The sequence below is a fragment of the Anolis sagrei genome, chromosome X, assembly GCF_037176765.1.
Source record: "Anolis sagrei isolate rAnoSag1 chromosome X, rAnoSag1.mat, whole genome shotgun sequence".
NCBI lineage: Eukaryota > Metazoa > Chordata > Lepidosauria > Squamata > Dactyloidae > Anolis > Anolis sagrei.
The window spans coordinates 19,845,875-19,873,231 of NC_090034.1; the positions used below are offsets into that span (position 1 = coordinate 19,845,875).

General features: G+C 44.2%; 1 protein-coding gene across 2 annotated transcripts; it reads right to left on the reverse strand.

Moving 5' to 3' along the window:
• Positions 1-1,223: 1,223 nt before the first annotated feature.
• Positions 1,224-27,353, reverse strand: LOC132781966 (hydroxyacylglutathione hydrolase, mitochondrial). 2 transcript variants are annotated; one of them, XM_060786560.2, is made up of 10 exons: positions 27,174-27,263; positions 18,660-18,729; positions 17,603-17,784; positions 14,824-14,888; positions 14,251-14,368; positions 12,807-12,915; positions 11,783-11,886; positions 7,684-7,785; positions 5,668-5,747; positions 1,224-3,921 (listed from the first exon to the last, which is right to left on the reverse strand). In XM_060786560.2, the coding sequence occupies exons 3-10, from the start codon at positions 17,705-17,707 to the stop codon at positions 3,822-3,824; spliced, it is 783 nt and encodes a 260-aa protein (XP_060642543.1). In that variant the 5' UTR covers positions 17,708-17,784; positions 18,660-18,729; positions 27,174-27,263; the 3' UTR covers positions 1,224-3,821. The 2 variants fall into 2 exon arrangements, with proteins under 2 accessions (XP_060642543.1, XP_060642542.2); XM_060786559.2 differs by lacking the exon at positions 18,660-18,729 and having other exon boundaries at positions 27,174-27,353.
• Between the last annotated feature and the right edge of the window lie 4 nt (positions 27,354-27,357).

Below are 27,357 nucleotides of genomic sequence, written 5' to 3' on the forward strand. Positions count from 1 at the left end.
AAGAGTAAACTACTTGTTCTTTACTGTTCCTCTACGTGACATATTTTCTTTCTCTAGCACAGCAGTGTGTGGGCTGATCAAACATGAACTACACATGGTTTGTTTTACATTATGCCACACCATCATTGTCGTTGTTGTTGTCTTTATCCAGAGGCTGCTTCCTCGTGCCCATTTTCAGAAATCCAAAAATTATGGCAAACTGTCAGTGGAACGGAAGGGACCCATCCGACCCATTCATCGTTGCTTTGCGCCTTCAAGCCAACACTGACCCTTAGAAGGCTTTTTTGGGCCGGATTCATCCGGTGTAAGACTGCCACTTGCCTTCCTTTGTGGCTGAGAGAGTGGCACTCATGCAAGGAGGTCTCATAGCTTTTCTATGTACCCAAACCATATTGGGGCTCAATATATATTCAGGGACCAGATTCCCATGGCCCACAATAGAGCCTTACACAACCCCCAAACCCGGCTTAAGCTACCCAAACCCGGCTTAAACTACAAGAGGAGATTCCATCTGAATGTGAGGAAGAACTTCCTGTGAGAGCCGTTCAGCAGTGGAACTCTCTGCCCCGGAGTGTGGGGTGGAGGCTCCTTCTTTGGAAGCTTTTAAACAGAGGCTGGATGGCCATCTGTCAGGGGTGATTTGAGTGCAATATTCCTGCTTCTTGGCAGGGGGTTGGACTGGATGTCCCATGAGGTCTCTTCCATCTCTTTGATTCTATGATTCTATAACCACTGCTCTTTTTCTCTAAGGAAGAATCCCAATGTCAAATGTCACGATTGAGAAAGTAAAAAATATGCACATTATTTAAATGTATTATTTATTTAAAACTTTTGTATCCTGATCTTCCCTACCTCCGTAGAGGGACTCAGACATTCCCTACAATATTCATGGAAACTAATCTTCGTCAATAGGAGCTTAGTGAGTCTAGTGATGTGAGGTGGCCATCTGTTGGGAGGACTTTGATTGTATCTCCCTACATGGCAGGGGGGTTGGACTTGATGACCCTTGGGGATCTCTTCCAACTCAAGGATTCTCTGGTGGTGTTTAAGCTGAGGCTGGGTAGCCATCTGTCGGGAGGGCTTGGATGGTGTCTTCCTGCCTGGCCAAAATGGGTTGGACTGGATGGCCTTTGGGGGTATCCCAACTCTAAGATTCCATACTTGCCAAAATTGGGAAAACTTTGATTCCAGGAAATAATGGAAAAATACACAAACACACACGCTTTAGTAGTGCAATAGATCTTTATTGACAGGGCGCAGGCACCTAAGTCAAGGACGGGCCCCAAACTGAGAGATTCCAGATGGCCAGGTGGGTGGGAGGACAGGCAAAGGGTGCATCTAAACTCCATAGCACGTTAAGCGCCATGGCTCAACGGCACAAAATCCGGGGAGTTGCCATTTTTCAAGGGCCTTCGTTGCCCAAAATCCCAGGATTCCAAAGCCTTGAGCCCTGGTGGTTGAAGTGGGATCAAACTGGATTAATTTCATAGTGTACATGCACCTGGATTAGAGAAGGCAAAACTTATTGGCAGTCAAAGGGAAGCAATTGCCATGCTGTTCCTAACCACTTAGTCTAAAGTCAGGGGCTTCTCCAAGTAAATCCTTAGTAAGTGCTTTCTCTTCTCTATCGGCCTTTGATGACCTGCTGAAAATCTGATCAACATTTCCCATTCTCCAATCTCCAAGGAAGATGCGGTGCATTGAAAATCCTGGAAGCTCGCCCCTATTATAGGAATATATATTTATATATTATCTATATTTATATGTACAGACACACATTAGTGGGATCAAGAGGGGAAGGCGCACAAGCTGAGCAAGTGACTGGGTTTTTGTTTTTCATGTCTAAGTGGCAGCATAAATGACTTTTTAGGGACTCGTCAAAAAAGTAACTTCTCCTAAACATCAGGGATTAAATGTAATAATCCTGAACCTGATTAAATTATCCTTGCTCCATTACCTTAAGAAATGTAGTTTCCTCAAGAAGACAAACACTACATTGTTGAAGGATTTTATGGCCGGAATCACTGTATTCCTGTGAGTTTTTTGGGCTGTAGGGCTATGTTCCAGAAGCATTCTCTCCTGACGTTTCGCCCACATCTATGGCAGGCATCCTCAGAAGTTGTGATGTCTGTTGGAAACTAGGCAAGTGAGGTTTATATATCTGAGCAAAGTGTAAAGGTTGCCATTGGCCAGCTTGATTAGCACTGAATGGCTTCCTGCCTTGGGGAATTCTTTGTCAGGAGGTGTTGGGCAGGAAGCAGCCAGGCTTTGAAGCTGCAAAGCTATTCAATGCTGATCAAGTTGGCCAATGGCAACATTCACACTTGCCTCAAACAAAGGATTCCTGCCTTTGGGGATGCTGTGTTGAGATGTGTTAGGCAGGAAGCAGCCAGGCTTTGAAGCTGCAAGGCTATTCAATGCTAAATAAGCTGGCCAATGGCAACATTCACACTTGCCTCCAACAGACAGGAGTTCTTTCTCCCACCCTGGACATTAAACCCCACTTGCCTAGTTTCCAACACATCTCACAATCTCTGAGGATGCTTGCCATAAATGTGTTGGTGAAATGTCAGGAGAATGCTTTTGGAACATGGACCTCCAGCCTGGAAGACTCACAGCAACCCAAACACACTTTGTTCCAAATGCCAGCCGTTCTTGGAAAACTACATTTGTAATGTAGTTTGAAATGCATTTAAAAAAACTTCCCTTTCTCCTTGTCCAAACACATTGTTAACAACAATGGTGGCTTTCCTCTATACAGAGCAGGAAAGGTTGGGATTTCTAGTTCTGACCGCATCCAATGGGAATAGAATCGAGCTTTTTCATACCAGGTATTTAAGTGAAACTGGTGAATAGATTTTTAGTAGAAAGGAAGCAAAGGGACTCAACAATAATCTGTTTTCTCTCACAATTCATGCCCCAATTGCTTTCTCTAAAGGGATATTTCCCAAGCCCTATAGAGGGGGAAACTACAAAGAAAGACAAAGGGGACAATCCGGTACAGCTGAGCGTCCCAAAGCTGCAAATCAAGAGTTATTTCAAAGCTCAGAAAGGAGACATTTTTTCCTATGACTCTTTCCCCCTTGTTTCGCACAACACAATTATAGCGCTTCGATCCAAATTAATTGTCGTGGGATTCTGGGATTTGTCGTTATCTAAAACGACAAATCCTAGGTTTCCAACAATACCAGCCAAAGCTGGATCGACGTTCCAATATATAATCCAGTTTGGAAGTCATATAATGCATATAAGATCCATATAATGAAGTTCAATGCAGGGTACACCGCATTATATGGGTCTATACCAGGCCTGGGCAAACTTCGGCTTAAGCGGCTGAGGGGGAAAAGGAAGGGGCCCGAGGCTGTTAGGAACTGTGGGAGTTGCAGTCCAAAACACCCGGAGGGCCAGAGTTTGCCCAGGCCTGGTCAATACTCACCCACATAATGCAAAACTGCATTATCTGGCAGTGTAGATCCAGCCTAAGACAGTTAAAAGTGGAAACAAAGTGGTTATCCTTGTGTTGCGGGAAAGACGTGTAAGCCGTTTAATGGAGGAAAAGAAAAAGAACGGATGAATCGAAAAGTTGAAAGACAAAGATTCGTGCCAAAAAGGGTGGCCATTCTGCTCCCTGCGGCCGTGCCCCCAAAACATAAAAATATATCACCACACAATGGGCACATTCCACGAAAAATTAAAATCATTTTCAATAGCGGTGCCTGGCTGGCATGGAGACGAAATGGTGGAAATTACTGAACCAGAACGGATTGAACAAAAACAGCAGAGGGAGGAGGGGGTAGGAGGGAGATCAACCGGGGTCGGCTTCAATCCTTTGGCACTTTGAAGCCGTCTTTCTCCTTGCGGATGGCTCCCATCGTCCGGACGGGGTCCGCTTCCTTGGCGTGCTGCTGGACCGCGGCCTCCCTGTTTGGTTCAGAAAAGGGGAGAGGAGTTCGTTTGAGGCCGCTGAAGGTTAGGGTTAGGGTTAGGCTAATGTCTAGGATGCAAGGGCTGACATTTAATAGTTTTTACCTGCTTGTATTTCATCACATAATAGTCCTCTTTGGGTTCCAAAACTGGTATTTTTCAGCTTCTTGCATAATAGTCACAGAAGTGTTTTGGGCTAATTCCCCCCTCCCTCTCTCCTTCCTTCCTGACTCCCTCCCTTCCATCTTTCTTTCCTTTTGTCCTTCTTTCCTTCCTCTTTCTCTCCCTCCCTTCCTTCTGTCCTTCCTTCTTTCCTGTTTCCCTTACTTCCAATTTTTCCCCTTTTCTCCTTCTTTCTTTCATCGCTTTCTCCCTCCCTCCCTTCTGTCCTTCTTTCTTTCCTGTTTATCTTCCTTCCATCTTTCTTTCCTTTTGTCCTTCTTTCTTTCTTTCCTCCCTCCCTCTCCCTTCTGTCCTTCCTTCCTGTCTCTCTTCCTTCCATCTTTCTATCCTTCCTTCCTTCTCTCCTGCTTATCTTCCTTCCACCTTTCTTTCCTTTTGTCCTTCTTTCCTTCCTCCCTCCCTCTCCCATTCTGTCCTTCCTTCCTTCCTTCCTTCCTGTCTCTCTCCCTTCCGTCTTTTTATCCTTTTATCCTTTTATCCTTTTGTCCTTCCTTCCTTCCTTCCTTCCTTCCTTCCTTCCTTCCTTCCTTCCTTCTTTCCCGTTTCCCTTCCTTCCAATTTTTCTTCCTTTCCTCCTTCTTTCTTTCATCCCTTTCTCCCTCCCTCCCTTCTGTCCTTCTTTTTTTCCTGCTTATCTTCCTTCCATCTTTCTTTCCTTTTGTCCTTTCTTTCCTCCCTCCCTCTCCCTTCTGTCCTTCCTTCCTGTCTCTCTTCCTTCCATCTTTCTATCCTTCCTTCTCTCCTGCTTATCTTCCTTCCACCTTTCTTTCCCTTTGTCCTTCTTTCCTTCCTTCCTCCCTCCCTCTCCCATTCTGTCCTTCCTTCCTTCCTGTCTCTCTTCCTTCCGTCTTTCTATCCTTTTGCCCTTCCTTCCTTCCTTCCTTCCTTCCTTCCTTCCTTCCTTCCTTCCTTCCTTCCTTCCTTCCTGTTTCTCTTCCATTTTTCTTTCCTTTTCTCCTTATTAACTTCCTTGCTCTCTCTCTCTCCCTCCCTTCTGTCCTTCTCTTCCTTCCATCTTTCTATCCTTTTGCCCTTCCTTCCATTTTTCCTTCTTTCCTCTTGTCCTTCCTAACTTCTTTCTTTCCTTTTGTCCTCCCTCCCTCCCTCCCTCCCTTCCTTCCCCTCCCTCCCTCCCTTCCAGGCCTTAAGGCAGTTTAAAAACTATAATATGACTGTCTCTGGAGCTCCACTCTTCCCTCCTTCCTCCAAAGAACTCCAAACAACAACCAAGAAACTGGAAAATCAAAGGCAGATTATTTTTTCATCACAAAATATTTCTAATAATAATAAAAGGGGGGGGGGGGTTGCAACTATTAAGCAATGAAATATGGTGTTTATCTTTAATTGCTCTATATTTAGTTATATTTTAGTGTTTCTATATTGCAGGTTTTAAATTGTACATTGTATTTCTTTTTCTAACGGTGTTAGCTGCTTTGAGTCTCTTCTACGAGATAAAATGTTGGATGATAATATTCTTCTGTCCTCCCTTCTTCTCTCAAGCCCTTAGGGTCCTGCTTGCGTTCTGGATCAGCAACAGACCCCAAAATGTCCCAAACTCACCTGACTCTCATAAAGGGATTGTAGGCAAACTCTTCTCCAATAGTCGAAGGGATGGTCGGTTCGCCACTGTCATATTTCGCCTGCAGAGAAAAGGCAAAATGTCTTTGGTGCTTGGGATACCAGAAAAAGGCATGATTTTGGAATAATGTGGTTATCTACTATCCCCACTGGAAGAAAGAGAAATAAAGGGGAGCTATTGCTATTTTATGTGGAAGTGACGGAAAAGGAGGTCAGCAGATTGACCCCACATTGCCCTGGGAGCCACATTGGAACGACGGCGAAACTGATGCTACAGGCTGAGCATCCCTTATCCCACAGCTTTCCAAACCCTTCGTGTAGGTTTTTTGGCAAACCGGGGGTTAAATGAAGCCCTTAGAAGACTTTCATACAATATATAGATTATATAATACACATTATAAAGAAAAGTGTCATATAATCTTTATGGTACGAATGTGGTTTGGACATTTTCCCCTTGACTCTTCTTATATCCTACGTTTGATTCTTGTTTTGGTTCATCTCTAGCCACCTTCATCACAAATATGGTTGTCAACAGATTGTCTTCTCTTAATTAAAAATGTATCAATTTTAGTGGTAATTGCTGTGACTTAATCAACAAATTGTGCAAATCATAAAAGTTATAACAGTCCCTATACTTGAACAACACCTACACTCCACTTCTGTAGGGATTACACCTCTCTGAAGGTTTTTAAATAGAGGTTGGATGGCTATCTATTGAGAAGGCTTTGATTGTGCCATGCTGCCTGGCTGAAGGGGGTGGACTAGATGCCCTTTGAGGGTCCCTTCCAGTGAAGTCTCCTTCTCTGGAAGTTATTGAACTAAGGCTGGATGACAATCTGTCATGAGAGATTTGACTGTGCCTTCCTGCTTGGCTGAAGGGGTTGGACTAGATGCTCTTCCGGGGTCCCTTCCAGTGGAGTCTCCTTTTCTGGAAGTTACTGAACTGAGGCTGGATGGCCATCTGTCAGGAGGGCTTTGATTGTGCCTTCCTGGCTGGCTGAAAGGTGCTAAAAAGCTCCAGAGAAGGAGATTCCACTGGAAGGGACCCCCAAAGCGTTTAGTCCAGCTCCCTTCAGCCAGGCAGGAAGGCACAATCAAAGCCTTCTCAACAGATGGCCTTTTGGGGGTCCCTTCCAGTGGAATCTCCTTCTCTGGAGCTTTTTGATCTGAGGCTGATGGCCATCTGTTGAGAGGGCTTGATTGTGCCTTCCTGCCTGGCTGAAGGGAGCTGGACTAAATGCCCTTTGGGGGTCCCTTCCAGTGGAGTCTCCTTCTCTGGAGTTTTTGAACTGAGGTTGAGTGGCTATCAGTTCAAAAATCTGTGTCTTCCTGACTGGCTGAAGGAGGCTGGACTAGTTGCCCTTTGAGGGTCTCTTCCAATCTGAACATCTGAAACTTCCAAAATGCTTCAGATGTATAACTGAGATTGTGATCCCTTTGGTGGCTCAACGGATACAACCTTGGCTTTGTGCAGAAAATGATTAAAAATACGATGTCTAACATTAACCTCCACACAATGCATGCAAGGTGTATTCTGCAACTATTTTGTGTTCGGACCTGGATATGCAAAAAAGTCCGAAATTCAAGAGGGGAAAAATTCAAAATACCAAACACTTTTGCTCCGAAGATAAGAGATGCTCAAACCACATTTTATTTTAATGCTTGCAACAGTTTGGATTGCAATAAAATCCACAATATAAGGGATACTCAACTAATAACAGTTATAATCATAATAATAGATACTCTTCAGGTATGCTAACATTTTGGCTAGCCCCCAGTGTGCCAACTTAAGAGAAGCAATTTCCATCCACTAACATCAGGAAGTGGTTGCCAAGATCCAAGTTTGTGAAGGCCAACTTTTTTCCAGACTCTTACTCCCAGAATCCCCCAGCTTAAAAGGAGGTCTCATATGGAAGATATGAAGAAATATGGAAGAAAAGGGGAGCGATGAGGCAACCCCATTTGTCTCGCAAAGAGAAGTACCGTATCCCTCCTTACCTTTGCCCAGGAGAGTTTGTGTTGTATGGCGCTGTTGTTGGGCTCCACGTGCCGAGCAAACTTCAAGTTGTTGATGGTGTATTCGTGGCCGCAGTAGACTTTCTGGGAAAGAGGAAAAAAATGGGTTCAAACTCCAGGAAAAGGAACCCACTTAAGCATTAGGAAGCACTTCCTGACAGAATTTCTCAACAGTGAAGGATTCTATTGCCTTGGATTGTGTTTGAGTCTCCTTTTCTCAAGGTCTTTAAATGGAGACTGGATGGCCATCTGTAGGGAGGGCTTGGATGGTGTCTTCCTGCCTGGCAGAAGGGGGTTGAACCGGATGGCCTTTGGGGGTCTCTTCCAACTCTAAGATTCTATTATTATTATTATTATTATTATTGACACAAAAGCACAGTATGTCACAGCAAACGAGATCTATATGCTGGATTTTGTATCACAAAATCACAAGTCGAACACTTCCCAAGCCTCTAAGACTGTGTGATGTATTTTCGAATGATGCACGCAGATCCAAGTAAGGTGGCGTTTTGCAGCTGACAGATTGTGATTTGTTGATGTTTATTTATTATTATTATTATTATTATTATTATTATATAATGTATTATTGTTACTCAAGGATTATGTTGTTGCTGTTGCTGTTGTTGTTGTTATTATTATTATTACTACTAGCCATCCCCTGCCACACGTTGCTGTGGCCCACATGGGGATTCTGTGAGGGAGGTTTGGCCCAATTCTATCATTGGTGGGGTTCAGAATGCTCTGTGATTGTAGGTGAACTATAAATCCCAGCAACTACAACTCCCAAATGTCAAGATTCTATTTTCCCCAAACTCCACCAGTGTTCACATTTGGGCATATTGAGTTTTCGTGTAGAGTTTGGTCCAGATCCATCATTGTTTGAGTGCACAGTGATCTCTGGATGTAGGTGAACTACATCTCCAAAACCAAAGGACACTGCCCACCAAACCTTTCCAGTATTTTCTGTTGGTCATGGGAGAACTGTGTGCCAAGTTTGGTTCAATGCCATCATTGGTGGGGTTCAGAATGCTCTTTGATTGTAGGTGAACTGTAAATCCCAGCAACTACAACTCCCAAAATCAATTTTTTGAGTGAAGGACATACATTGGGTTGTTAGGTGTCTTGTGTCCAAATTTGGTGCCAATTCGTCCGGTGGTTTTTGAGTTCTGTTAATCCCACAAACGAACATTACATTTTTATTTATATACTAGCTTGGGGACCCAGTGCTGCCCAGGGTATTTGAGAAAGTGGGTAATGGCGGTTCTGTATGTCAAGTTTGGTCTTTATTGGTCATTGGATGATGGTTGCATTGTTTTCAGGAAGTGAGTGAAGGTACTTGAAGGTACTATATCCTCCAAACAGCCCCTGGATATAGAGCGGGTCATGGGGGCTCTGTGTGCCAAGTTTGGTCTTTATCAGTCATTGGATGAGGGTGGCAGTGGTTTCAGTAATTGAGTGAAGGTACTGCAAGTCCCATCATCCAAAGTCCATCCTCCTTCAAACTGCAGCAGGCTGTAGAGTGGGTCGTGGGGGCTCTGTGTGCTAAGTTTGGTCTTGATCAGTCATTGGATTAGGGTCGCAGTGGTTTCAGTAAGTGAGTGAAGGTACTGCAAGTCCCATCATCCATGATCCACCCTCCTCCAAACTGAAACAGGATGCAGATAGGGTCATGGGGGCTCTGTGTGCCAAGTTTGGTCTTTTTTTTTAATAATAATTTTTATTGGTTTATCACATTTATTACATACTATTGCATTTTGTACATCAGCCTCTTTAACATGTTGTTTTATTATTTTGCTTTGACATTTCCCCCCCCCCCCTTTCTCTTTTTTTTTTTATCACCACAGTGCTCCCCTCCTCCCGTCTCAAGCCACAATTCTTACATTTCATCTGTCCAAAATTTCATTTCTTCTTGTGACGGTAATTTTCCTTCCTTATTTTTTAATCCATTTACCACAAATCTTCCCCATACAGCATCAAAATCACTTTGTTTCCATATACCTTTTTTAACCTTTAATATACATGTCAATTTATCATTTATTGCTATTTTCCATGCTTCCTTATACCACTCCTCTATTTGTATATTCATTTCTTTTTTCCAATTCCTTGCTATGAGCAGTCTTGCTATAGTTAGTAAGTTTGTTATCGCTTCTTTATCCTCCTTTTTCAATTGCTTATTGTTTGGTCTTTATCAGCCGTTGGTTCAGGGTCGCAGTGGTTTCAGTGAGTGAGTGAAGGTACTGCAAGTCCCATCATCTGAAGTCCATCCTCCTTCAAACTGCAGCAGGATGTAGAGTGGGTCATGGGGGCTCTGTGTGCTAAGTTTGGTCTTGATCAGTCATTGGATTAGGGTTGCAGTGGTTTCAATAAGTGAGTGAAGTGATGGGACTGCAAGTCCCATCATCCATGATCCACCCTCCTCCAAATGTAGATAGGGTCATGGGGGTTCTGTGTGCCAAGTTTGGTCTTGATCAGTCATTGGTTCGGGGTCACAGTGGTTTCATAAAGTAAGTTTAGGTACTGCAAGTCCCATCATCCATGGTCCATCCTCCTCCAAAATGCAGTAGTATGTAGAGTGGGTCATGGGGGCTCTGTGTGCCAAGTTTGGTCTTGATTGGACATTAGATGAGGGTTGCAGCAGTCTTGGGAAGGGAGTGGAGGTACTTGAAGTCCCATCATCCATGGTCTGTCCTCCTCAAAAGTGCACCAGGATGTAGAGTGGGTCATGGGGACTCTGTGTGCCAAGTTTGGTCTTGATCAGTCATTGGCGGGAAGTGAGTGAAGTGACTGGAAGTCCCATCATCCATTGTCAAATTCTTCCAAACTGCACCAGGATGTAGACTGGGTCATGCGGGCTTTCTGTGTAAATTGTGGTCCTGATCCATCATTGTTGGCAGTTGTAATGGTCTTAGGTAGGGAGTGCAGGTATTGCAAGTCCCATCGTTCATGGTGCATCCTCCTCCAAACTGCACCAGGATGTAGAGTGCATCATGGAAACTGAGTGTGCCAAGTTTGGTCTTTATCGGTAACTGGATGAGGGTTGCAGTGGTCTCAAAAATTGAGCAAAGGTACTGCAAGTCCCTTAATCCATGGTCCATCCCCAGCCAAACCACACCTGGACGTAAAGTGGGTCATGAGAGGTCTATGTGCCAAGTTTGGTCCTGATCAGTCATTGGATGAGGTTAACAGCGGTCTCAGAATGTGAGTGATGTCCCATCATCCATGGTTCATCCTCCTCCAAACTGCAGTAGGATGTCGAGTGGGTCATGGGGGCTCTGTGTGCCAAGTGTGGTCTGTATTGGTAATTTTCTGACGCAGCCTCCTCTGGCCTTTTCCTTTCCTCTCTTTGTCATCTTGGAATCTTGGAATTGAGGCTGGCCAGTCAGAGACCATATGCAAATTTCCTTGTCTCATGTCCCCATTTCTGTCATGAACCCTTTTCTCCACCAGGGGCTCCTCTTGAAGCTGGCCAATCAGAGACCATATGCAAATAGCACCACAGCGGCAGCCAATCAGAAAGCTGGCACATAGACTTCCACCCTCCGCACTTCTGCCCTCTACACTTCCGCCCTCCGCACTTCTGTCCTTCGCATACAAACTTTGACTTTTATTATATACATAGATAGATAGATTACTGGAAGGAGGTTGGACTGGATGGCTCTTGGAGTCCCTTCAAACTCTAGGCTTCAATGATTCAGAGGCAGGATGACCATGTCAGGAGGTCCTGGATGGTGTCTTCCTATCTAGCAGAAGGGGGTTGGAATGGATAGCCCTTTGGGACGCTTCCAGCTCCAAGATTCAATGAAAACAAAGTGGGTCATACAGCCCTGAAATCACAACTCCATGCATCATTCTAGGGAAGGGACAGGAAAACAAGAAGGCCAGGCTTCATGTTCTGTGTTTCTCCTGTGGATCCTCCCTTTCACAGCACGCTCAAATATCTTCCTTCTCAATCTCTCTCAAAAATAGTGATGCTAAATTTGGGGACAGTAAAATGTTCTTGGATAGATATGTTCCAAATACATGGGGAATTCAAACATGGATTTCGGGCCAACAGGTCCAATTTTTACTGGTTACAAGTTACCGTTTCAGGAGGGAGGCGGCCCAAGATCTCGATCAGAGCTTTATACATTTCCTCCGGAGTGCCCTCGAAGAACTTCCCACAGCCGGCCACAAAGAGCGTGTCCCCTAAACGGAGAGACAGAGAGAGAGAGAGGCAGAAAAAATAAACCATATTAACATTTCCCTTTTGTAAATCACGACGTCACATGCTGTGGTATGCCTCCAAGTTATTTCTGACTTACAGCACCCTTTTGGGGCCAAGCTTTAGCACAGCGGGTTAAACCGCCAGCTGTAAAAAATCTTGCCAATCGAAAGGTTGGCAGTTCAAGCTCAGGTCGGGGTGAGCTCCCACTGTCAGCCCACCTAGCAGATCGAAAACAGTAATGTGAGTAGATAAATATGTACCGCTTTTCGTGGGGAGGATTTTTTTCATGTCAGAAGCAACTTGAAAAATTGCGAGTTGCTTCTGGTGTGAGAGAATTGGCCATCTGCAAGGACGTTGCCCAGGGGACGCCCAGGTGTTTTACCATCTAGTGGGAGTCTTCTCTCATGTCCCCGCTTGAGAAGCTGGAGCTGACAGACAGGAGCTCTCCCCACTCCCCAGATTTGAACCACCAACCTTTCGGTCGGCAGTCCTGCTGGCACAAGGGCTCCACCAGAGTAATGCATGGTAAGGACAAAGTAGGAGCTCTTCCACTCATCCAGATCCTTGCCGTCGGGGAGGTAATAAAAAAGTACCCATAAGAACATGTTAGCAATTCGATCAGGAGGACATGTACGGACAACAAAGCTCCTCCGCATGGAAGATGGGGTGACAGTATCACCCCATGGCCAAAGTCAACCACAGCCTCCAGATGCTGGAGATGGAAGAAATGGGGAAGCCTACCTCTGTTTATGTATTGTCTGTCCCTGTTATTTGTATAACAGCATTGAATGTTTGCCATATATGTGTTCTGTTATCTGCCCTGGGTCCCCTCGTGGAAATGGAGCGGAATATAAATAAAGTATATTATTATTATTTTCATGCGATCCATTCCGAATCTCACCCGTGAAGACGGCTGGGGGCTCAGAGCTGTTGGGCTTGGTCACAAAATAGCAGATGTGCCCCGAAGTGTGGCAAGGGGTGGCGAGGCATTTCACATTCAAGGAGCCCACCTAAGAGAGAGGATACATTCAGGATATTTGATAAGAAGGTCCAAACGACAAAGAAGGACTGGGCTCTTGAGCACACAGAAAGTCCCAGCTTGTAGTGAATACTGAGGCACAAGAAAACGCAATGTGAAACAACAGCACCCTGGAAACTGAGGCATCCTCACTACTCTGCTCTATTCTAGCTGACTTCCTTTAAAATGGACTCTCCTTAAGGCAGCAGGGAAACTTGCAGGAAGGAAGTGCTTTCCCCCTGTAATATCGATATATGTTGCCTTGCCTTGGTCACTGCGGGCCAGAAGTGGAGATGGACGGGTTTTCCCAATGGCTTCGTCAACTATCTCTGTCTTTGACCTGGATAGATTCGTTTCCGGGGGGGGGGGGGGGAGGATTTGTAGATAGAAAGGATGAAATCAGGGAACTGGGGGAAAGAAAAGTGGAATTTTGGAATCTCAGGGAAGGTGCTCCCCATTGCTTCGCACCACAAGGACCCCAGGGGACATCATGGCAGTGACTAATTAGGCCATTGGCCATCCAATACATCAATAGGTAGGGTTGTTCATGGGAATTCAATAGGTAAGGCTTCCATGGGAGGTATTCAACCATCTAATGGATCAATGGGTAGGGTTGGCCATGTGTTTCATTGAGATATTCAACCATCTAATGAATCAATGGGTAGAATTGTCAATGAATTTTATGGAGATATTTAGCCATCTAATGAATCAATGGGTAGGGTTGTCCATGGGTTTCATGGAAATAGTCAACCCTCTAATGGATCAATTGGTAGGGTTGTCCATGGGTTTCATGGAGATTTTCAACCATGTAATGGATCAATGGCAGGGGCACCCATGGGTTTAATGGAGATATTCAACCACCTAATGGATCCATGTGTTTCATGGAGATATTCAACCATCTAATGGATCAATGAGTAGGGTTGCCCATGGGTTTCTTGGAGATATTCATGGTATTTCAATGGGTAAGGGCTGTCCATGGGACATCATGGAAATACTCAATGCTGCCTTTAACCATCCAGTGGATCAATAAGTAGTTATTAGTTCAAGGGACTTTTTCCTCTGCCTTTCCAAACACATTCTGGCCTCTTCTCCCTACAGCAACTCTATCTGTGCTGCCCACAAACCATTTTCAAGACCTACGTTCTGCATTGCTCCAGCCCACTCCAATGCACACAAAGCACAAATCAAAGCCTATCGTTTCCCAGTGAGACCTCTGAGGTGCTAAAGAACCAGATGCCGACCAACCGCCTCAGTGAAGCACAAGGTTTGGATAGCGTTTGGGCCAATGTGTTCTCCTCCCATCCCCCTTTTTTTGTATGTTCTTTACCTGAAATGACATAAGATGAGAGACTTTCTGGGTGAGGGCTCCAACCCTGCTATCTCCCCCGTACACTCGCAACCCAGGCTCCATCTTTACCAGTTTCTCATTGCCACCAGCGTGGTCCCTGGAAGGTCAAAACGTCAGACTTGGGGGGCTGCGCAGACACACAAGAGACATTCCCCGACAATGCACTTCTCAAGCAAACCAGCCTTTGCTTTGGAAGAAACCTATCAACGAACAGCATCTCTATTCACTCAACAGTGCAGATGCACCCAGAGTCTTGCAAAGAAACTGAAAACTACAGCGTGAGAGGAGATGTTGGCATCTTTATTTCCCCCTTTCATTTTGGAGAACTACATTTCCCAGCTTGACCAGGAGACCCTGCCAAGTGGATGAAAGTGGGCCAAAACGTCCAGGTGAGTCAAACTACCCCAGAACACAAGCTTAGAGCTTTTTGTCTTGAAGCAAACGTGATTGGGGCAAGCTATTCTTGGCACTGCAACACGGAGAATGGGATCGGGCACATACTCCAAGCATCTATCTTTTTATTTATTCGAATCTCATTGCAAAAAGGATTACCAGTGGTGATGCGTTGTGAGGACAGTGGTCAATTTCACCCCATGTTTTCGGACGGCGTCCAGAACCTATCGGAAGAGCGAGACAAGGAAGCAATTTCAAGTAATGTTTCTCTGTTTCCTGCTTGGTCTTTCTTAAAGACTCGAGCAAAAAACCCAAAACAATGCGCAATTTGAAATGGAAAACAGAGACTTAAAAATAGAATGAAAACACAGGAGTATTAAAAATAATCTGAAAGCCATTGAAATAACTAAAAGCCTATTAAAAGATATAAACACTACTCAGCATCCCTCTGAATCTCACTATAAAGTGACTTTCTTTAAAAGCCTGCCTGAAAAGAAAGGTTTTAGCTATTAGTGTCACAGCAAGTTACGGGAAGTTTGTCTGAATCTGCTCTTAATGACTGTATTTCTATATTAATATCAGATCAATACAGAGGTTATGGTATGGTATAGTATGGGGTGTAGTATTAGTGAGGCCTCTTTTTAAAAGTAACTCTAAAGCAACCGGAAGTGGCATTTATTTATTTGTTGGTTTGTTGGTTTGTTTATGACATTTATATGCCGCTCTTCTCACCCCGAAGGAGACTCAGAGTGGCTTACAAGATATATATACATACAATATATTATATTATTAGCATAGTACAATATCAGTATTAAATATTACTATATTGTACTATACCATTATATTGTAATATTATTAGTAATATTACATGTAATATAAATATATAATTAGAATATATTATTAGTATTAGTATTGCATTACATTATAGTATTATAAATATTATATGTATATACAATACATTATATTATATTTATCTGACATTGACCAAAGCCTATACGTTAACCGAGAGTTTATTGTAAATCAGTGGTCTATGGAAAACCAGTGGTCTGCAAGAACTAAAATATGGTCCTCAGCCTCACCGTTACTACATCGTTGCAACAAGAGCAACTGGACTCGCGAAACCCTCTTATAGTGCCAAAGCCTGTTGGAAATTGCAACCTTCAAAGCCTCCACTAACTATTTGTAAATGTGTATAATTGTTAACCTATATTGTATATACATTTTGGTTTGCCAGTTTGACTGTCCCTCTTTGGTGTGGGAGGGGCTTCATACATAGGACTCCATTTTTGTTATCCAGTATGCTTTTAGACCTCAATGGAGGTGGATGTAATGTGTCTCCTTTCAGACTTCAGTGAGTACAGTTATACAGTTTGTACTCTATCTATATGCTTAAAAACATTGGGCTAGGGACCGGCATGCTGAATATATACAAGAAGTTTGTTAGTAAACCTGAAATATTATTTTCGAATAAGATTTTGTGGGGTTTTTTGGTTTTTTTAAAAATCTCTGAGTGCATATTTTAACTAAGAGGTTTCAAGGGAGTGTATATCTTTTGGGCAATTGCAACCACAAATTCTACTTCAAAGAAACAACAATCCCCTGTTAATCCAATATATTTTTGTAGCAGCATGTCTTTATCCTTAGCAGCTTAAAGACATGGTTCTTCAGTTTAACAGCTGAGTTACCTGTGTGCCATTACATGAATGCTTATGAATATCACATGTTCAAAGGATTGATTTCTAAAAAAGGTCATGCTTTTCTTGACTTGTGGTTTTCAAAACGTGGTTTTCACATGTTCATGGAGATTCACATTTGCCAAATGGATGTGACCGGGTTGTGGCGCAGCTGGTTGGGAGTCAGCTGCATTAAAATCACTACTGACCAAGAGGTTATGAGTTTGAAGCCAGCCTGGGTTGGAGTGAGCTTCCGGCCATTTGTCTAGCTTCCTGTCAACTTTTGCAGACTGAAATACAGTTGCATCAGTCAAGTAGGAAATTTAGGTACTGCTTCTACGGGGAAGCTAATTTAACTAATTTATGACGCCATAAAAAACTCTCCAGCAGCGTGCTAAAGAATGAAGAAGTACTCCATCAGTGTCACAAGTGGATGGTGAACCGACAGCTCCACCGGTGGCCGAAATTCAAAAAGCATACCCTTATGAAACTGTAAAGTTAAATAGCCTCTGTGTCTCTATCTATATATGTTGTTTGTCTATGGCATTGAATTTTTGCCATGTTTGTGTGCATTGTGATCCGCCCTGAGTCCCCTGCGGGGTGAGAAGGGAGGAATATAAATACTGTAAATAAATAAATAAATTTTACCTTTTCAATAAGGTTATGGTGCAGTTAATTCCAATGGGTTATGGAATTTCCAATAAAGCTAATTAAATACTAGCCATTCCCTGCCATGTGTTGCTTTGGCCCAGTCTGTGTATATATGTTTTGTGTGTGTATATATGTGTATATTTGAATATATGTGGTTTTGTGCATGCATTGCAATGTAATGTTTTTTTGCTTTTTAAGTCTCTTCTGCTGTGTTTTTCAGTGTTTTATGAGTGATGGTCACTCATTGGTCAGATAGGTGTATTGTGTCCAAATTTGGTGTCAATTCGTCCAATGGTTTTTGAGTAATGTTAATCCAACAAACAAAAATTACATTTTTATTTATATAGATGGTTTTCTGTGGGTGAGCAGATGGAGATTACTGGATGGCATATGTTCTGCATCAGAAATTAGAGCTGATGTGGTCTATCCAATGCAATTTTCTGAATCAGAACCCCAAACAACCAAACTGAATCTGAAGTTGACCAAAGTTGATTTGTAACTCTTCGGTACTAATGTTGGAGAGTGGTCCCTGGTCAAAGTGGTCCCTGGTAAAAAAAAAAAAAGTTGGGAACCACTGTTGAAAATGCTTTGTGTTTGGATTCATTTCAAGATACCTTCTGGGGCTGAACTGGGTCAACGATGGCGGCCTCCTTGGTCTCCTCATCAATGAGGAGGTACATGTAGTTGTCCGTCAAGGCAGGAAGCAGCTCCACTTTCATGTTGGCTTGAGCGACCACCTTGGAAGGCCTTCTCTCAAAGTCCGTATGGAGAAAGTGTGCCCGGAAAAGGGGGAAACCTTCAGGAGAGAAGCAAAACCAGAGACGTTTTAGACAAGAGAAGTTACGGTCAGTGAGGAAAGGTCCACAACGCTCTGGGTCAACTGTCAGTTGGATCTTTCTGGGAGAAGATGGTGGAGAAGATGGAGGAGGAGAAGGAGAGAATCCTGAGTCAAAGATCTGTTGGCTCCTTCTAGGAGAAGATGGAAGAGAGAATTCTGGGACTGGACGGCAGTTGAACAATCAAAAGAACTAAAGCTGGATCTACAGTGCCATGTAATGCAGCTTGAACTGCATTATATGATCAATGTAGACCCATATAATGCAGTTAATATGGGCTTCATTGACCATATAATAGTATTTTATCTCTTGTTTGAATTATGTTGTATCCTGCTTCAAGCTGGGTATGTAATATTTTTTCAAAAAATATAATTAATTTATATAATTATAATTAATTATATATTAATTTTTATAATTATAATTATATAAAGTAGTTCAAGCTGCATTATATGGCAGTGTAGCTCCGGACTAACCCTAACCCATCAAACAAAACAGGAAGAATTTTTAGGAGACGGATGTCGAATGAATACAGTTTGACCTGGTTGTAACTGCTAGGACTCAATGCAGTGGAGTCGTGGGATTTGTAGTTTGGTGAGGCACCTGCACTCTTTGGCAGAAAAGACTCAAGATCCCGTGAAACGACAACTCCCAGTATCCTGTGGCATTGAGATGTAACAGCCAAAGTGGGGTCAAACTGTTCCTAATTCTGTTAAGAATTGTGGGAGTTGAAGTCCAAAACACCTGGAGGACCCTAGTTTGCCCAGGCCTGGTGTAGACGCACCCCAATTCTTCCAAGACCCTCCCCCCTTCTCCCCAAAGGAGCTCTTCTCCTCACCTGTACGGCAGTTACGCCTCTACAGAGCAGGTGTAGACGGACCCAGGAGACGGGAGATAGAAGGCAGCAACTACGAGAGCAAAAAGGAAGGCAAAGATCAGGGAGTTTGTCAGAGCGACCCAAAGAGTTGCACTCACGTTGACAGCCCCAAGACCAACGCCACGCTCCAACGCCTTAAATTAAGCCAAGCTTTGAAAATGGCTCTCATCTCTTGTCCCCATAGTATGACCCCTTTGCACTGTGCAATTCAATCCCCGCAAAACCTGCCAAATCTACACCTCTCCGCCAAAGTTTCCGTCCCTCCGAAGAGGTTTCTTCCTTTCCAGTCTCCAAGCGGATCAACCTGTTTTGGAGACGCAAAAGTCACCTGGCCTAAGGCTCCCCTCTCTTGTTCTACCAGCTTTTTTTCTTTTGGTGTCAACAACAACAAAGCCTACTTCAGCATAAATATAAAGGAAGGAAGTCTGAGAAGAGAGTTGGAAAGGGCCCACAATGGCTATGTAGTCCAACCATCTATCTAAGTCCAACACCCTGCCACCCAAAAGCCATAAAAGATGCCCACTGAACCTCTGCCGAAAGACCTCCAAACTCGGAGGCTGCATCTACATTACAGAATTAATGTATTGCTGTGAGTTTTCCGGGTTGCTGTATGGCCATGTCCCAGAAGCATTCTTTCCTGACATTTCACCCACATCTATAGCAGGCATCCTCAGAGGTTGGGGGAAAGATCTTGGGGTCCTCGTGGACAACAAGTTAAACAAGAGCCAACAAAGTGATGCGGCAGCAAAAAAAGCCAATGGGATTTTGGCCTGCATCAGTAGGAATCTAGTGTCTAGATCAGGGGTCCTCAAACTAAGGCCCGGGGGCAGGATATGGCCCTCCAAAGTCATTTACCCGGCCCTCGCTCGAACTCAACCTAAGTCTGAAACTACTTGAAAGCACACAACAACAACACTCCTATCTCATCAGCTAAACGCTGGCTCACACTTCCCAGTGAAATACTAATAAGTTTATAGTTGTTAAAATTGTTCTTCATTTTAATTATTGTATTGTTTTAAAGTGTTTTTTGTACTACAAATAAGATATGTGCACCGTGCATAGGAATTCATTCATGTTATTTTCAAATGATAATCCAGCCCTCCAACAGTTTGAGGGACTGTGACCTGGCCCTCGGTTTAAAAAGTTTGAGGACCCCTGGTCTAGGTCCAGGGAAGTCATGCTCCCCATGCTCTATTCTGCCTTAGTTAGACCACACCTTGAATATTGTGTCCTATTCTGGGCACCACAATTGAAGAGAGATATTGACAAGCTGGAATGTATCCAGAGGAGGGCGACTAAAATGATCAAGGGTCTGGAGAACAAGCCCTATGAGGAGTGGCTTAAAGAGCTGAGCATGTTTGGCCTGAAGATGAGAAGGCTGAAAGGAGACATGATAGCCATGTATAAATACGTAAGAGGAAGTCATAGGAAGGAAGGAGCAAGCTTGTTTTCTGCTGCCCTGGAGACTAGGTCGCAGAACAATGGCTTCAAATCACAAGAAAGGAGAGTCTACCTGTGTCAGCAATTAAAAAAGACAAAAAAAAAAGAAAGGAGATTCCATCTGAACATTAGGAAGAACTTCCTGACTGTGAGAGCCGTTCAGCAGTGGAACTCTGCCATGAAAACCATGAAAAGGAACCAAATCCAGCTACCAGTGGTTTTTGTTTGTTTGTTTGTTTTAAAGTTAAAACTGTTTTTTTTTTAATTATGGTACATAACAGAAAAGCAAATCATGGCAGATATAATCAAGTACCAATATTTTTGACGTGTATATGCCTTTCTACCTTATTCAATCGATCAGTTAATTTTGTCATTAAGTACAAATTATTATCATTTACATATCTTAATACACATAGACTTGCTATTTCTGCCTGTTTTCCACTGCTTTCAGTCAGAGCTTTGTATTAATTTTTTTCCATAACATTCAGTAAATCATCACATGGCATTTTACACACATACCACAGACCTTACACTCATCCCAAAACCCCTATCCTAAACAAACTAAACCCTCATCCCCACACCCGTGCACCCTTCACCATGGCTTCCCACACCAAAACACTATGAAGCCTTTAAGCCTATTTATCTCTCCTTATTCATGGTAAACCTAAATTCCTAATGGAGCTCCTCTATATTACTGACTCTCTATTCAGATATGCCATGGCCAACTTCCATTTTTCTAGAAAGTCCTCATTACTCTTATTCCTCCTGTTATAAGTTAGTCTGGCCATTAGCATATATTCTCGCATTCTTTCCCTCCAATCCTTTTTGGTTAGACCATTTTCCCCTTTCCAATCTTTGGCTATGGTCAATCTTGCCGCTGCAAAGCTATATTGATATATTTCTTGGTCCTTTTGATTATTGTTTTCTCTCTGTAGACCTAGCAGACACAGTCCTGGGCTTTTTTTTAATCTTGTTATGTAACATTTTATTTGTCTCCTTAATTACCTTATCCCAAAATTCCTGTATGATCACACAGGTCCACCACATGTGGAGAAATGTCCCTTTCTGTTTCCTGCACCTCCAGCAAATACCTTGTTGTGACTTGTCTATTTTGGCCAATGTTGCTGGAGTGATAGAACACCTATAAAACATTTTGTATTGATTCTCCCTGATTGAACCCGATAAAGTGAATTTGAATTCTTTGTTCCATAGGTATTCCCATTTGTCCAATTCTATTGATCTGCCTAGGTCCTTGGCCCAGGATAACATTACTGTCTTGACTCTGTTGTCCTCCATGTTATAGCTTAGTATGTATTTGTATAATCTAGAGATTAACCCTTTATCCGCCTTTTCCCATATTCTTTCCAATTCTGATTCTTTGGTTGCAAATCCAATCCTCAAGTCTTTTTTGTATCTTTCATGCAGTTGGTGATAACGAAACCAATCATTAATCTCCAATTCTTCCCGCCCTTTTAATTTCCAGTGTTTTAAAAAACTCGAAAATCAGGACAGTAAATAAAGAGCAATACTCACAAAACAGGAATTCCAGACAGGAAACAATCAGGGCCAGCTAACACTGCCAAACAAAGGATTCACCCAGGCAGGAAGCAGCCAGGCTTTGAAGGTGCAAGGACATTCAATGCTAATCACAGTTTCCAATTGCAACATTCACACTTGCCTCCAACAGACAAGCGTTCTTTCTCCCACCTTGGATATTCCGCAGATATATAAACCCCACTTGCCTAGTTTCCAACAGACCTCACAACCTAAACAAAGGATTCACCCAGGCAGGAAGCAGCCAGGCTTTGAAGCTGCAAGGCCATTCAGTACTAATCAAGCTGGCCAATGGCAACATTCACACCTGCCGCAGATATATGAACCTCACTTGCCTAGTTTCCAACAGACTTCCCAACCCCTGAGGATGCCTGCCAAAGATGTGGGTGAAACGTCAGAGGAAAATGCCTCTGGAACCTGGGCACCTAGCAACCCAGTGATTCTGGCCATGAAAGCCTTCGACAACACATAGAATTAATGTAGTTGGACACTACTTTAACTCTGGTTCAATGCTAAGGAATCCTGGGAGATGTACTTTTAGGAGCCCATTAGCTTTCTCGGCCCAAGAGCGCTGGTGCCTCACCAAACTATAAATCCCAGGTTTCTACAGCACTGAGCTAGTTACAGTGGGACTAAAGTGCATTAATATTACAGTGCAGGCACAACCATCTTTTAGCCGGCCAAGATGGAGAAAAGCTGTTTCTCTGCCTATGTGTAATCTCCACAAAACAGATGCAAATTGAATGGCTCTGCAAGCTTAATCTCCAGCAGTCCAGAAACATCAAGAGTACACAAGGAGCCCTTCCACACAGCCATATAACCCAGAATATCAAGACAGAATAATCCACAATATCTGCTTTGAACTGGGTTATTTGAATCCACACTGCTATATAATCCAGTTCAAAGCAGATAACGTGGGATTTTATTCAGCCGTGTGGAAAGAGCCTAGGAGTGTGTTTACACTGTAGAATAAATGCAGTTTGACACTGCTTGAACTTTTGTTTATCGTGTCAGGAGTGACTTGAGAAACTGCAAGTCGCTTCTGGTGTGAGAGAATTGGCTGTCTGCAAGGACATTGCCCAGGGGACGCCCGGATGTTTTGATGTTTTACCATCCTTGTGGGAGGCTTCTCTCATGTTCCCACATGGGGAGCTGGAGCTGACAGAGGGAGCTCATCTGCGCTCTCCTCAAATTTGAACCTGCGACCTGTCAGTCTTCATTCCTGCCGGCACAAGGGTTTAACCCAGTGGTTCTCAACCTGGGGTCCCCAGATATTTTGGCCTTCAACTCCCAGAAATCCTAACAGCTGGTAAACTGGCTGGGATTTCTGGGAGTTGTAGGCCAAAACACCTGGAGACCCACAGGTTGAGAACTACTGCTTTAACCCATTCTGCCACCAAGGGCTCCACTACTTGAACTGCCATGGCTCAATGCTATGGAATTCTGGGAGTTGTAGTTTTACATGGTATTTTGCCTTGCCTGCCAAAGAGGGCTGGGGCCTCACCAAACTATAGCTCCCAGGACTCTGTAGCATTGAGCCATTGAAAGGCCTTGTTTCCGACCCCTGCTCTGTGGTTATGTAATTTCCAGGCTTTTATTTCTATTCTGAAAGCACTAAACCTGCGGCCAGGTAAGGCAGGCACACCCTTGATAAAGTCAGTCCGTCACAGAGTTGGCAAACAACATTCAGCTGTTCACAGGGAGTTGTGCAAAGAAATCCATTAGTAAAAGTGAAAGGACTCCGGAGTCAAAATGAAAACAAACACCTCAGCAGCTGATGTTGATTTTCACTGAATTCTAGAATTGGAAGGAGTCCCTAGAGCAGCGTTTCTCAACCTGGGGGTCACGAGGGGATTTCAGAGGGGTTGCCAAAGACCATCAGAAAACATATATTTCTGATGGTCTTCGGAACCCCTTTGGCAGAGAAGGCGGAAGATCTCTCCGCCTGTCCTTCTCTTCCTTTTTGGAAACTGACAGTGAATCCTCCCACCAAAAGCCTTCCTCTTGTTGTAATTGACAGGCCTTTCAGCCAAGGGGAGGGGAGAGCAGGTGTGCTCGGTGCAATGGCAGCGTGTTGTGCATGTGTGGGCAAGGGAGAGCGTGTGAGGTTGGGGGGAGGCTCGTGCCAGAGATGCCATTCAAGACATGGGGGTTCTATGTGGGAAGTTTGGCCCAATTCTATCATTAGTGGGGTTCAGAATGCTCTTTGATTGTAGGTGAACTATAAATCCCAGCAACTACAACTCCCAAATGTCAAGTCTATTTCCCCTAAACTCCACCAGTGTTCACATTTGGCCATATTCAGTATTCGTGCCAAGTTTGATCCAGATCGATCATTGTTTAAGTCCCGTGCTCTCTGGATGTAGGTGAACTACAACTCCAAAACTCAAGGTCAATGCCCACCAAACCCTTCCAATATTTTCTGTTGGTCATGGGAGTTCTGTGTGCCACGTTTGGTTCAATTCCATCGTTGGTGGAGTTCAGAATGCTCTTTGATTGTATGTGAAGTATAAATTCCAGCAACTATAACTCCCAAATGACAAAATCTGATATCCCACCAGTATTCAAATTTGGGCGTAGAAGGGATTTGTGCCAAATTTGGTCCAGTGAACGAAAATACATCCTGCATATCAGATATTTACATTACGATTCATAACACTAGCAAAAATTACAGATGTGAAGCAGCAACGAAAATAATTTTATGCTTGGGGGTCACCACAACATGAGGAACTGGATTAAGGGGTCGCGGCACGAGGAAGGTTGAGAAACACTGCCCTAGAGGTCAATAAGTGCAATTTCACACAAAGCAGAAAGTCCAACAAGGCGCTCTCCAGCCTCTTTGGGAAGACGCCCAGAGAAAGAGATCCCTTCCATCTCCCCAGGCAATTGGTTCCAATGTCCTACTGTTCACACGACCTAGATTTCGATTCTAATGTTCTATCTAAATCTAAACTCCTATAACTTAGGGCTGTCTGGAGTTTTTCAGATGCGTTTACAGACCCAAAAGGTAGGTAAAAGTAAAGGCTGTCCCCTGACATTAAGTCCAGTCGTGTCCAACTCTGGGAGGTGGTGCTCTTTTCCAGTTCTAAGCTGAAGAGCCGGCGTTGTCCATAGACACCTCCAAGGTCATGTGGCCGGCATGGCTCCATGGAGCGCCGTTAGCGGTCCCTATTGATCTACTCACATTTGCATGTTTTCAAACTGCTGGGTTGGCAAAAGCTGGGGCTAACAGTGGGAGCTCACCCTGCTCATGGGATTCAAACTGGTCAGCAAGTTCAGCAGCTCAATTGTTTAACCCACTGAGCTACTGAGGGTAGAATTAAAAATTAGGAATTTTAAGCATTGAAAGTATGGAAAAATGAAATAAGCTCAAGCGTAATGATAGATCATTGAATATCCCAAGTTAGGCCCTTCCATGCCGTCGTATTTCCGATTTCTATGTATGACTATGCAATCTGAGCAGTGAAGTAAGCTGATAGGAGGAGACTCAACTCAATTGTGGAGGGCTAAGAACACAAATCAATGACCCAAGAATATACTGGGCCTGAGTTCTCCATAGAGGCCACAATGAGTCGATGGAGCCATAGACACCTCCAAGGTCATGTGGTCTGCATGACTGCATGGAGCACTGTTACCTTCCTGCCAGAGTGGTACCTATTGATCTACTCACATGTGCATGTTTTTGAACTGCTAGGTTGGCAGAAGCTGGGGCTAACAGCGGGAGCTAACCCTGCCTCCCTAATTCGAACCTGAAACCTTTCAGTCAGCAAGTTCAGCAGCTCAGCATTTAACCCACTGCGCCACTGGCCATACAGCCTGAAAAACCAGCAATTCCGGCCATGAAAGCCTTTGACAGCCTGCAGGCTGTTAGGAATTGTGGGAGTTGAAGTCCTAAACACCTGAAGGGCCCAAGTTTGCCCATGCCTGGCTCGAAGCTCTGCTTATGTAAGACTGAACCAGACCAAAGGGCCTACCGAATTTGCCCACCACTAGCAGAAGAACCCGGTGGCGCAGCAGGTTAAACCACTGAGCTACTGAACTTGCTGACCAAAAGGTTGGTGGTTCAAATCCGGGAAGCGGTGTGAGCTCCCGCTGTTAGCCCCAGCTTCTGCCAACCTAGCAGTTCAAAAACATGGAAATGTGAGTACTGTGTTCCCTCGCTACTTCATGGTTCACTTTTAACGGACTTGCTGTTTCGCAGATTTAAAAAAAAATAATACATTTTCCATTTTCGCTGTTTTGTGGGTTTTTGCTGCTGCCGCTCTCCAAGGCACTTTCCCTCCTCAGTCTTCCCTCCCTCCAGCCTTGAAGGGCCTTTGCTTCCTTTCCTTCACTTAAAATAGACTAAAATCTATATGAATAAAAATGTAATGTTCGTTTGTGGTATTCACAGAACTCAAAAACCACTGGGGCAATTGGCAGCAAATTTGGACATGATACACCTAATAACCCAATGTATGTCCTTCACTCAAAAAATTGATTTTGTCATTTGGGAGTTGTAGTTGCTGGGATTTATAGTTCACCTACAATCAAAGAACATTCTGAACTCCACCAATGATGGAATTGAACCAATCTTGGGACACAGAACTCCCATGATCAACAGAAAACACTACAAGAGTTTGGTGGGCATTGACGTTGAGTTTGGGAGTTGTAGTTCACCTACATCCAGATATCACTGTGGACTCAAACAATGATGGATCTGGACCAAACTCTACATGAATATTTAATATGCCCAAAAGTGAACACTGGTGGTGTTTGGAGAAAACAGAATCTTGACATTTGGGAGTTGTAGTTGCTGGGATTTATAGTTCACCTACAATCACAGAGCATTCTGAACCCCACTCATGACAGAATTGGGCCAAACCTTCCACACAGAACCCCCATGTGGGCCACAGCAATGAGTGGCAGGGGACGGCTAGTAATGTATAAATATTAAAATCAATTGAACATCCCTACATTGCGGTTTTTCACTTATTGCGGGCGGTCCTGGAATGTAACCCCGCAATAAGTGAGGGAACGCTGTAGATCCTTTTCCAGTTCTAAGTACGAAAGTTATAGCACTCCATGCAGTCATGCCGGCCATGTGACCAAGAGGCGTCTATGGACAACGCCGGCTCTTTGGCTTAGAAACAGAGATGAGCACCAACCTGCAGAGTTGGATAGGACTGAGCTTAATGTCAGTGGAAAACCTTTACCTAACAGAAGAGTGTGGCAACTGCCAAGGTGCCCAGACTGCAAGCTCCTCTCCATTATCACAACTGCAATGCCCTCTTTTGCAGGTCCACTCTCTCTGGAGGAAGGCCCACGTTGCCCTTTGGCCTGAGCCAGTCTTATGTAAGCAGGGAGCCTTGCAACCCAAGGCCATGCTGAACCCTCCTGGGCTGGATGACAGACCCGCGCGCCCTTGGCAAAGCCACGAGGGGGTGCCCCCAAGGGCTCCTCTGCCCTACCCCCCCCTCCCCTCCCCTGAGCCTCCCTTACCGGATCGCAGCCCCAAAGAGAGCCCCGCGGCGGCCCAGAGCCTCCCTCCGCCGGCCCAGACCATGATCCGAGGCGGAGGCGGTGCAAACCCAGCTCGCTTTGGGTCGCCTTCGCCTTTCCTCCCTGACCCTCCCCCGACAGCCAATGGCAGGCTTCTCCGCCTGGCCAGGCCCAGCCTCCCCGG

Coding starts and splice junctions, on each gene's coding strand:
- LOC132781966 (XM_060786559.2), bottom strand. CDS start 27,237: ATGGTCTGGGCCGGCGGAGGGAGGCTCTGGGCCGCCGCGGGGCTCTCT. Junction 14,369..14,823: donor CTCACAACGCATCACCACTG/GTAATCCTTTTT, acceptor TTGACCTTCCAG/GGACCACGCTGGTGGCAATG. Junction 7,786..11,782: donor GCCGCCTCCCTCCTGAAACG/GTAACTTGTAAC, acceptor CCTCTTTCCCAG/AAAGTCTACTGCGGCCACGA.